This window comes from Microcaecilia unicolor, chromosome 14, assembly GCF_901765095.1.
Source record: "Microcaecilia unicolor chromosome 14, aMicUni1.1, whole genome shotgun sequence".
NCBI classification, from domain to species: Eukaryota; Metazoa; Chordata; class Amphibia; order Gymnophiona; family Siphonopidae; genus Microcaecilia; species Microcaecilia unicolor.
Window position 1 is genome coordinate 9169658 of NC_044044.1, and position 12557 is coordinate 9182214.

At 43.9% G+C, this 12557-nt stretch overlaps 1 protein-coding gene across 6 annotated transcripts in view; it reads left to right on the top strand.

Moving 5' to 3' along the window:
* Window positions 1–12557, top strand: part of RNF167 (ring finger protein 167) — a 108120-nt gene that overhangs the window by 82801 nt on the left and 12762 nt on the right. For all 6 annotated transcript variants that reach the window (XM_030187145.1, XM_030187141.1, XM_030187143.1 and 3 more), the window contains exon 10: window positions 6429–6511. In XM_030187145.1, coding sequence (XP_030043005.1) covers window positions 6429–6511 — 83 coding nt within the window. The remainder of the gene's footprint in view (window positions 1–6428; window positions 6512–12557) is intronic.

Consider the following 12557-nt stretch of genomic DNA (forward strand, 5'->3'; position numbering starts at 1 on the left):
GCAAAACTTTTCTCTCTGAAACAGAACATCGCAGAAAGCTATTCAGTAGAGTCATTCACCAATGGCAGTGCAGTAAGCGAATGAGACACAAATTGAGTGCACTCAGAAATTGCGCACTAATTAGGGAAAATTCTGTCGACACATGCGTTCTGCGGTAAGGAGGCCTTCATTGTGTACAAGTTCAAAGAAAGCAAACCTGCTGGCACACACATGTGCGTTAACTGGACTTAGCTTTACAAACATTTCTTGCTCATGAAATTTTTGTGGGGCTGATATTAATGCACAGAGCAACCTTCTAGTTCATGCACAGATGTATACTGGCACTTTTTGTTTTTTTGTTCGGACATGTGCACATTGCTGTTACCTCCCGTTTTGTCTTTGAAATTTTCATGAAGTCTTTATTAATACTTAAAACACAGATTCAAGTACATAGCACATCGTATACAGCATAGTACATTTCAATTGTACAGAACCAATCTCTGGTAATGTGGATGACAGATAATACAACACATAGTAAGATTCTCACTGCATACCCATCAACCCAGACATTTCTTGCTGTACGATTGCGCCCAGGAGACTATTCAGATTTGTAATTTTGTATATGTTAATCCCCACCGTTTTGTCTTTTAAAGTTGTAGGCAATCCTAATTGTTGAAAAAAAAGAGCCATTAAACCCTGTCAACCAATCCTGTGCACCCTGGATCTGGTGACAATTTTCTCGTCCGTTGACATCCCAAGTTTACTTCTGTGCATTGCAGAGGAATAGCAAACGGCCTCTTTACCGTTCATTTTAATATAGTGTGCACCCATTGCTCCTAGGGGAATTCTGTGCAACTCTGTGCAGAATGTGCACAGAACCCCCCCCCCCCCCCCCCCCCACACACACACACACACAGAATATCAGGTCTCTCTACCCCCTCCCTGCACAGGAGGAGGAGGAAGTGAACTGCTGCACATCGGCTCACTTCGTCCTCCTCTGCCAGCTTAGACCAGAGTGCTTATGTTTCAACATTTTTATTGACAAACCAATACAGAAATAAAGCTTTCACAAATGAATCTACAAAAGCAATTGTCATCTGTGTTCATTATCATAGTCTAACATGGTTTTCTTTTCACCCCCCACCCCACCCCACCCTCCCCTCTAGACCAGAGTGTTTATATGAACTGTGGGGGTCCCGCGGTTCACATAAGCAGACGTGACCCAATGCACAGTGATTCACTTCTCCTCCTCCTCCTCCCAATCCCTGCCACGAGGGCAAGATGCACTAAACTGAATGAGGCTTTAACGGGCCTTTAACGAACAGTTTTCCTACCCTGGCATGCATTAATGCCCAATTTCCGACCACGGTAGCAGCAAACGAAAACGGGATGCAGATGAGCAAATTGTGTAGAAACTCTATTGAAATGAGATGCATCAAAGTTTACTGCTTGCCCTAACGCTGGAAAACAATGGGAAAGCTAACGAGAGGTCTGTACCTCTTGGGGCTGCCCGGCTGTCATAAAGCATGTCATAACATGTTTATGTAGTGCGTGCAATGTTTTGACGCGCTATATATGTGTGGGTACGTCAGTGTGCACAGTACTACTAGTACTACTAATGACACACAGCGGACAAATGGCTGCACGGGGAAGAAAACCAAACTTCTCGGATATGGATGTGCAGTGGTTGGCGCAGCTGTTCACCATAAATGAAAAACGCCTTTTCCCCCGTCCAGGGAAAAAACGCAACATCCTGAGGATGGACAGAGGGTGGAAAATAGTGCAACGGCTATTTAATAAGTGTTGCTCATACCTCAGATCCGTAAGTATTGGCAGTACTCTTTAACATTGCTTTTGACTCGTAACCACTCGCCTCCACCTACCCTCCTCTCCTCCTTCTTGTACACATTAATTGATTTGATTACTTTATTTTTTGTCTATTAAGATTGTAAGCTCTTTGAGCAGGGACTGTCTTTCTTCTATGCTTGTTCAGCGCTGCGTACGCCTTGTAGCGCTATAAAAATGCATACTAGTAGTAGTAATCTCAAGGAGTATCAACATTTCATGTAGAACCCCAAAGAATGGCAAGATTCTGGAATCGTAAAGAGTGACAAGATTCCATGCAAGATTCGTAACCACTTGTAACCACTCGCCTCCACCTACCCTCTTCTCCTCATTCCTGTACACATTAATTGATTTGATTTGCTTACTTTATTTATTTTTTGTCTATTAGATTGTAAGCTCTTTGAGCAGGAACTTTCTTCTATGTTTGTGCAGCGCTGCGTACGCCTTGTAGTGCTATAGTAATGCTAAATAGTAGTAGTAGTAGTATAGTGACATTTGTATGTGCGTGTTAAAACATTTCACTAATGACCCTTTGTGTACTGGCCAACAATTTTTATGCAAACAAAAAGGATGAAGCAACGTGGCACACACGATGGAAAATTGCAAGCAGAAAAACCAACGAAAAATCAAGCTGGAGGCAGTACTCGCCAGTAGCCCTGTGATCGCAAAAACAAACATTGCAGCGACGCGATTCTTACACGCCGTGGACGCACGCCTATGAGGTCACATGCGCACATTAGCCACGCCGATACCGTGTGCTTTCCGACTGAATCTGTGCGCATGTGTTTCCTACTCCGCTACGGGGGATTGCACCAGATTAGCGAAACTTTCATGCATCCGACCTTTGAATACCGCACCGAACATTTCTGAGGTGTTTATTTTAGTGCATTCTTCGTTTTTTCAAATTCGGTAAGTTCTTTTACGTTTTAGATTCTTTTACGTTTGATTGATGCATCTTGCCCTAAATCTCTGTGTAGGAGAGAGAGAGTCATCTCCAGGAGTACACTTTTTTTTTTTTTTTTTGTTACATTTGTACCCCGCGCTTTCCCATTCATGGCAGGCTCTATGCGGTGGGCAATGGAGGGTTAAGTGACTTGCCCAGAGTCACAAGGAGCTGCCTGTGCCGGGAATCGAACTCAGTTCCTCAGGACCAAAGTCCACCACCCTAACCACTAGGCCACTCCTCCACAATGAAGGGAGGGGGCAGAGAAACATGAATGTGCCATTGGGGAGGGTGGGCAGGCTAAGTTGTGTTATCGGGGAGGCTGGAGCTTGAAGAGGGAAAAAGGAGGAAATTTCGGTCCTTAGAATGGGGAAATTCTGTGCAAAAACACTACAAATAAACAACACCGAATTTTCAAAAACTTTGCACAGAATTCCTCCAAGAGGAAACCGTTGTCTACCATACGAGTTAGTTGCAATGGTGAACCCCTTTCTGCATCATGCGGCCAGTAACGTGTGCTTCTGTCTACAGTAGCTTTCTGCATTGTCCTCATTTACTGAGCAGTACTTCGTTATAAAATGGGAGTGCCTTCTGCCAAAAAAAAAAAATTAATAGCTTACTGTATGTTCAGCAAACAGTCTTAGGCACTGACAAATGTAGAGTGTACATGTTTAGCATGTAGGTTTGTCACAGGGCCTTGGTTCTGGTGGTGGGAGCTGCAAGAATTTTGCAGCCTGCATGTTCTGTGCTTATTTTTGTAAAGAAGTCAGTGTGTCTTCTCTCCCTTCTTAATTATGGTATGAGAGAGTGGATTTTTTAAAAAGTTTTATATCTATGATGAAAGTCCCTGTCACTAGAGACGCTTAAAATTGAACTGCTTTATCCGTTACTTAAAAGCAGCCTTTTCAAACTGAAATTAGAATGTATGATAAGGACCTCAAAAGCTATATAGTATATAGAGAGGTCTCCTGCTTCACTATAACCACAGGAACTCTGTGGAACGAATGAGTGTTCTACTAAGACGTGACATAAAGTAACTTTGTTTATGAAATTTTTCCCCTCTAGAACCCTTCAAGGGTTGTGTATGTGATAGGAACATGTAACTTCTACAAATTACCTCAGAAGCTTAGAAATATTTAAATGTTTCGGAAGAGCAGAAGCACCACCAGAGGACAGAGTACTGCCGAAATAAGCTTATATGGAAGGATGGTGCATTATTAGGTTTCTTGAATGAAGGGGCATTGCCTGATGGCAGGGACATGGTGAGGTTATGTTGCTATGAGGTCAGGCTTGTAGAAGATTGCTGAGGTGTGATTACGGTTGCACAGGTATCAGGCAGTGTCAGACAGCAGAGACAAGGCTACACAGGGTGTGAGGATGTTTTCAGATGGCAGGGCCATAGTTACTCAGGTGTGAGTGATTCTGAAGGAGAGATATGTGGTGAGGTTATTTGGATAAGAGGGCAGTGCTGGGTAGCAGAAAAAGTTAGATTTATATGCAAATGTTAGGCACCTTGATCAAGCTGTATATTTCAGTGAATCTCTAGGAACAGAAGCAGACAACCTCTATAATGGTACAAACTTGCACAGTCTGGTAGATTATTTGAAGTAATTTAAGTGGACAGGAGCCAAATCGTGCTCAGTGGTCTGGCCGCTGATACTTAGCGGCATTTAACTGGGCAGTACCACTGAATATTGGCTCTGACCAGCCATTCCAAAAGTGGGTAGGAGAAAGGTGTTCCAAAAGTAGAGTTGGGGAGGAGCCAGAAGCTGTGCAGTTGCCATCAATAGTCAGTTCCAGTCAGTGCAATTTTTCTAGCAAAAAGGTGCCGGTACTCCAATGCCAGGCCACCCTTCAGGGGTGGGGTGATCACTGAGGGACTCACTCCACAATAGCCAGGCCCCCTGCAACCAGTCACAGAATCTATGACAAGGCAGAATTGGTGTCTTGAGCCTGAGCTCTTTCATTAAAACTTGTGGTCCATGGGTCAATTTTAGGAGACACTGGAAAAGGTACCAGTACTCAGTACCCCTCAAAAAAGCCCTGGTTCCAGTGCTTACATAGCTAAGCAAGCAGTTAGGACCTTATAAAAAGTCATCCTAATTTTGGTCACTTTGCTTTGTGGTTGCTGGCACTGAATATTAGTTGGCACCTGCGCATAGCTTCTGGGTAGCAGCTGATGTTGTATGTGAACTCCTTCCTCCCACTCCCCCCCACCCCCCCGACAGCCTCCCCATGATAGGTGTCTTTGAGATCCACCCCTCAGGGCCTACCTATATCCCTGGTGGTCTAGTGGGAGGGGGGTGTCTTCTGGGCTGGAACAATCCCTGCTTGCTCTTGCCCCTAGCGGTTGCCTTATAAAGATGGCCTGGAGCTCAAGCGGTAGTCTTGCAATACTACCACTAGAGGTCAGCCTTCGGAATAAGAGCAAAGGAGAAAGGTGAGCAGGTTGGGGATTGAGAACGGGAAAGAGAAAGTAGGTGAGAGATGAGTGAGGATAACAAGCAGGTAGGAAGATTAGGGAATACGAGGGAGAGGGAAGATAGCTGAAAGAGTGAACGTGTGTGAGGGGGGTATATGAAAAAGGTGAGGGAGAGAGTGATCTACTTATCATTTCTATAGCGCTGCAAGGCGTACGCAGTGCTGTACACCATACGCAGAAGACAGTCCCTGCTCAAAGAGCTTACAATCTAGATAAGACAGGTAAACAGAACAATTAAGGGTAAGGGAATAAAGAGGTGAGGACAAAGGACAGGGTAAGTGAGTTCGGAGTCAAAAGCAGAGGTAAAGAGGTGGGTTTTGAGTTTGGACTTGATGTGGGAAATATTGAGTCAGGTGGTGTGAAGAAGGTACAAGAGTGGAGGATCTCAAACCCCCTGCTTCCCAAACGCTGCCACACCTCACATCTATCATTTTTATTGCAAACCGCTTTGATTTTTTTATTAATTTATTTTAAAAAACGTTAACCTACTTACATAAAAGACAAAACAAAACAGCTACCTCAATTGCTACTAACCCCTCTTTAATCTCCCATATATATTGAAAGGCCGTAATAAATATAAACATCTCATAACACCCATCTGTGAAGATCTGCAAGACCTACACATGCAAGTCAAAGAGTCATAAAGCACTCTTGAACTTACCATGAAGATGTTAACAGAGAATGCAGTGTTGTATGTCATGTGTTTATTAATTTGTGTAAGCTAAATAATTTTGAAAAATTTACATTAGTTTGTTTGTTTTTTTTAATATAAAGAGGTGCTGTGCTTGAGAGCCTTTCACGCTCCTGAGTCTGCTGCTTCCACCTCCACTATCCACAAATACTTCAGACCGTAGCCCTGCCTTTCCTCCTGCCCCCTTCTCTCACACAATTCCGCTTTTTTGTAGGCTACAAATTAAGTTCTTGGATTTGTAATCCATTCCCCTTTTATTGAAGTTAGCACTACAAGTACCAGAATGCATTGAGAGAAGAATATCAGAAAGCCAGGACAGGGCTAAAGTCACATGGCATGATGTATTTCCTCTGTCAGGTAGCAGCAGTGGCTGCAGTGAAAATGTTATGCTTTGTATTTTCTGGTGTTTGACAGGTCTGTACTGTTTTTACAACTTTTTATTAAAAATGATGTTTTATTCTTTGTTTTTTCTGGGTTGGAACTTCACCAGGTGACGAGTATGATGTGTGTGCTATCTGTCTGGATGAGTATGAGGAAGGAGACCAGCTGAGGATCCTGCCTTGCTCTCATGGTAAGTCATTCCTTTGTACTCTGCTCTGGCCGGTGTCTACTGCAGACACTAGAAGGTAGTTTATACATTAAAATAATTAGCAGTGCTGGCAATACCTGAAAGCCTCTAGTGAAAAGAAACATTTCTTAACAAATCATGAAAAAATGTGGGTAATGCAGAGAGAAGTTAGAATGGAAAGTTCAGGTTTAATTCTTGGCCCCCTTCAACGGAAAGGTCCATGCCGCCACAGAATTTAGTATGGGAGTTTAAAGCACTGACGATTATGTGGTGGATAGTGGCGTAGCCAGAACTGATTTTTGGGGAGGGTGGGCAGTGCTAATATGAGTGTCCACTACTCATACAGGTCTGAACTGTGCTGATTATTTTTTTTAATTTTTTATTACATTTGTACCCCGCGCTTTCCCACTCATGGCAGGCTCAATGCGGCGGGCAATGGAGGGTTAAGTGACATTGCCCAGAGTCACAAGGAGCTGCCTGTGCCGGGAATCGAACTCAGTTCCCCAGGACCAAAGTCCACCACCCTAACCACTAGGCCACTCCTCCACTGTTGCTACTATTTGAGATTCTACATGGAATGTTGCTATTCCACTAGCAACATTCCATGTAGAAGTCGGCCCTTGCAGATCACCAATGTGGCCGCGCAGGCTTCTGCTTCTGTGAGTCTGACGTCCTGCACATACGTGCAGGACATCAGACTCACAGAAACAGAAGCCTGCGCAGCCTTGTACATGGAATGTTGCTAGTGGAATAGCAACATTCCATGTAGAATCTCCAATAGTAGTAACATTCCATGTAGAATCTCCAATAGTATCTATTTTATTTTTGTTACATTTGTATCCCATGCTTTCCCACTCACGGCAGGCTCAATGCGGCTTACATGGGGCAATGGAGGGTTAAGTGACTTGCCCAGAGTCACAAGGAGCTGCCTGTGCCTGAAGTGGGAATCGAACTCAGTTCCTCAGGACCAAAGTCCACCACCCTAACCACTAGGCCACTCCTCCACTGTTGCTACTATTTGAGATTCTACATGGAATGTTGCTATTCCACTAGCAACATTCCATGTAGAAGTCGGCCCTTGCAGATCACCAATGTGGCCGCGCAGGCTTCTGCTTCTGTGAGTCTGACGTCCTGCACATACGTGCAGGACATCAGACTCACAGAAACAGAAGCCTGCGCAGCCTTGTACATGGAATGTTGCTAGTGGAATAGCAACATTCCATGTAGAATCTCCAATAGTAGCAACATTCCATGTAGAATCTCCAATAGTATCTATTTTATTTTTATTACAGGCTCAATGCGGCAATGGAGGGTTAAGTGACATTGCTCAGAGTCACAAGGAGCTGCCTGTGCCGGGAATCAAACTCAATTCCTCAGTTCCCCAGGACCAAAGTCCACCACCCTAACCACTAGGCCACTCCTCCACTCCACTCTTATAAGTCTAATAATATGAGGGCGTGAAGTTTGTACAGCGCTGCGTATGCCTTGTAGCGCTATAGAAATGCTAAATAGTAGTAGTAGTAGTAATTAAAAAAAAAATCTGTACTTCACTATATAGTGCTCCAGAAACAAAATGTTAACACACTATAAATGATAGTTTATTAGAAGGAAAAGCCTTGGTAATGAATCAAGCACAGGACTACACTAAGGAAACGTATAGGAGTTATGTAAAGGTCCAGTTGATTCCCTGATGCAGTGGGGTTTGGGTTGTTGTTTTTTTTTTTTTTACTGCAAAACACTGGCCATCATTGGGCAGACCAACAAATAAGTTCTCTCAGGACAAGCAGACGGTTGTATTCTCACAGCTGGGTGATGTCATCTGACGGAGCATGGTGCGGATAATAAGTACATAAGTACATAAGTAGTGCCATACTGGGAAAGACCAAAGGTCCATCTAGCCCAGCATCCTGTCACCGACAGTGGCCAATCCAGGTCAAGGGCACCTGGCACGCTCCCTAAACGTAAAAACATTCCAGACAAGTTATACCTAAAAATGCGGAATTTTTCTAAGTCCATTTAATAGCGGTCTATGGACTTGTCCTTTAGGAATCTATCTAACCCCTTTTTAAACTCCGTCAAGCTAACCGCCCGTACCACGTTCTCCGGCAACGAATTCCAGAGTCTAATTACACGTTGGGTGAAGAAAAATTTTCTCCGATTCGTTTTAAATTTACCACACTGTAGCTTCAACTCATGCCCTCTAGTCCTAGTATTTTTGGATAGCGTGAACAGTCGCTTCACATCCACCCGATCCATTCCACTCATTATTTTATACACTTCTATCATATCTCCCCTCAGCCTTCCTACCATCCCTCAGTTTTCATTTTTCCGTGAAGCAGAGAGATGCATCTTCATGTTCTCCTCACAGTGTGTATATCTCTGACTTTCGCAATGCCTTCTCGTGTGAATATTTTTTCTCCTACTTTGAAGAATTTTTCTTTATTGTGTTGTTATTTCCCTTTAGTTTTACCAGTTTTCTTGGCTCTTAGTTTCTTTATTTTTCACAAGTTGCTAGGCTCGGTTAGGCTGGAGCACCAACCTCAGTTTGAATGCTTCCCCTTTTTCTGTTCACGATTGAGGAGTTTAATTTGACCGCAATTCTTTTTTCAATTTCCCAGAAGAACCCCAGTGGCTTCAGAAGGTGCGCCCAGTGCAATCGGGTGATTTCTGTGACAGACCCGCACTCATGGTTCATCGTGTGCCTTGGGCATGACCATGTGCCTAACTCTTCTATCTGTTTAAAAATGCAGTTAAGGACACAGAGTGGGCTCAACAGGAGAGACTTTTTGGCTCCTTAAAGGCTGGCACATCGTCATCAGCACTGGAAGCATCAACTTTGATGGCTGCCGAAACGTCAACGTCCGCTGGGAGTGCACCGGCATCGAGAAGTCTCCACCTCTCTGAACATCGGGCACTAAGAGTAGGCCCCGGGACTGGTCAGTATCGGACCTGACACTGAGGACATGTACAGGTTCGATGTCGTTCTTGTTGGCACTGAAGGACCCGTGATGCTGAGCATCGGAGGAAGCCCAAGAAGCATAACTATCAGTCCTCACTGATGCACAATGCCGGGACACCAACATCTCCGGTACCCGAGATGTGCTGGCACCGAGAGGAGAGCTCCCTTCTTTGAAAGAGGTGCTGGTGCGCAAGTCTCCGGGCAGCCAGGACCCTGCCACTGGTTCTGCACCAACACTGTCTCAGTCTGTTCCCTCCCGGCTCCTCCGCCTTTGCCGATGCCTTCCTTCAGTGAGCAGTTCTGAGCCATGCACAGATAAGAACATAAGATTAGCCTTACAGGGTCAGACCAATGGTCCATCTATCCCAGTATCCTGCTTCCAACAGTGACCAATCCAGGTTACAAGTAACTGGCAGAAACCCAATTAGTAGCAAAATTCCATGCTACCAATCCCAGGGCAAGCAATGGCTTCCCCCATGTCCATCTCAATAACAAGACTATAGACTTTTCCTCCAGGAAATTGTCCAAACATTTTTTAAACCCAGATGCACTAACCGTTGCTACCTCGTCCTCTGGCAGCGAGTTCCAGAGCTTATCCATTTGATTGAAAAAAATATTTCCTCCTATTTGTTTTAAAAGTATTTCCATGTAATTTCATTGTGTCCCCTGGTCCTTGTACTTTTTGAAAAAGGAAAAATCAATTCGCTTCTATCCGTTCTACACCACTCAGGATTGTATAGACCTCAGTCATATCCCCCCTCATCTGTCTCTTTTCCAAGCTGAAGAGCCCCAACCTCTTTCACCTTTCCTCATATTGGAGGAGCTCCATCCCCTTTATCATTTTGGTTGCTCTTCTTTGAACCTTTTTTAATTCTTTTTTTTGAGATACGGCGACCAGAATTGAACGCAATACTCAAGATGAGGTCGCACCATGGAGCGATACAGAGGCATTATAATATTCTTGCCCTTATTTTGCATCCCTTTCCTAATAATTCCTAGCATCTTGTTTGCTTTTTTGGCTGTTGCAACACATTGGGCAGAAGATTTCAGCGTATTGTGTACAATAACACCTAGATCTTTTTTCTTGAGTGCTGACTCCTAAGGCGGCCATTAGGTACTATGATTCGGATTATTCTTCCCAATGTGTATCACTTTTCATTTGTCCACATTAAATTTCATCTGCTATTTGGATGCCCAGTCTTCCAGTTTCCTATTGTCTTCTTGCAATTTTCACAATCTGCATGTGTTTTGACAACTTTTTGAATAGTTTTGCGTCATCTGCAAATTTAATCACCTCACTCATTGTTCCGTTTTCCAGATCATTTATATTTGAAGAACATATAACCACTTTGGAAACTGAACCATCTTTATCATATTAATTCTACCCATTAAAGAAATTGGCAATAAACGCCACTGCTCCAACTTCTCCTTGGTATCTTCAATCAGTTTCCCCACATTAAGCTGATATAAATTTGTCACATCCATGCTTAAATTAATCCCCAAATAACGAAATGAATCTGATGCCTACCTCAAAGGGAAACCCTCTCTCCATTCATCCTTCACTTGGACTGAGGAAGGTAAAGCCTCCGATTTCCCAAAATTCAATTGGAGACCTGCAAAGTCTCCATACTCACCAAAGATTTCCAGAAGAGCCGCCAAGGAACTTCGAGGACTCTCCAGATGTACCAGTATGTCATCAGCAAATGCCGCTACTTTGAAACAACCCTCCCCAACTCGAACCCCCTGAATATCGTCCGTTGTCAGTATCTCTCAAATTAAGGGATCTAACGTCAGCACAAAAAGAAGCGGCGATAGAGGGCATCCCGTAGGACTGGAAACATCGCTGATGACATTCCATTCACCAACACTGTTGCCTGTGGCTCCGCATACAATGCTCTTATTCCTGAAACAAAGAGACCCTCAAAGCCATATGCCCTCAATACTTCAAACATAAAGTCCCATCTCACCTTATCAAATGCTTTCTCTGCATCAAAACTTACTAGGATAGATGGTATCCCTCTCTTTGATCTCTGCTCCAAAGAAGTCAAAATTCTTGGTGATTGATCTTCCCTTCACGAATCCCACCTGTGCTTCATGTATAATTTCCGGAAGCACCTTAGCCATTCTATTAGCTAAAACTTTTGCCAACAACTTCACTTCAAAATTAAGCAAAGAGATCGGCCTATAAGATTCTGGCAACAACGGGTCCCTACCAGGTTTTGGCAATACAATTATTTGTGCCACCGTTAAGGACTGCGGCATAGATTCCAATTCTATAATTTTATTGAACATAGCAGCCAAAGGGGTTGTGATCTCCGTACCCATTAGTTTGTAAAACTCGGCTCTATACCCGTCAGCTCCAGGTGCCTTGTTCAACGCACTTTTCCCTATCGCCCCCTCCACTTCTTCCACACTTATTTGTTTATTCAACTGTCCTCTAGTTCCCTCATCTATCGAGGGCAGTAGCTTGGACTCCAAATATACGTCCCCCCTCAAACCTAAGTCCGGAGGGCTTTTATATAATTCTTTATAGTAACGGTGAAATACCTGAGAAATCTCCCGATCAGTACGGACTAAATGGCCCCTCGACTCCTGGATTTGCAGTATCCCCTGAGGGCGGGCTTTAGGTCTCAACAAATTGGCCAACAGTCTCCCCGTTTTATTACCATGCTTATATAGCTGATATTTATAATATGTTTGAGACTTTGCTGCTCGTTGATGGAGCAATGAGTTCAACGCCACCTGTGTCTCGAGTACTAATTGCCTGGTCTTCCCCGATTGTTCCTCCCCAAATCTCCAGATCATTTATAAATGTTAAATAGCACCAGTCCCAGTACAGATCCCTGCAGCACTCCACTATTCTCTGATCATGTACCGGTGTGGGAGAAGTTAAATAATATGAGTGACGATAGAGGGATCACCTTCTGGAGGCTAATCAATAGTCTAGCCTCTAGACTTATGAAATGGAGAAAGATGTGAGGGACACAATTAGGCACTATCCCCTGGATTCTATATATGGTGCCTTGAATTACACGCGCAAATCTGCACGCATAGCCGATTTGTGCGCATGACTTAATTTGATAACGAGCC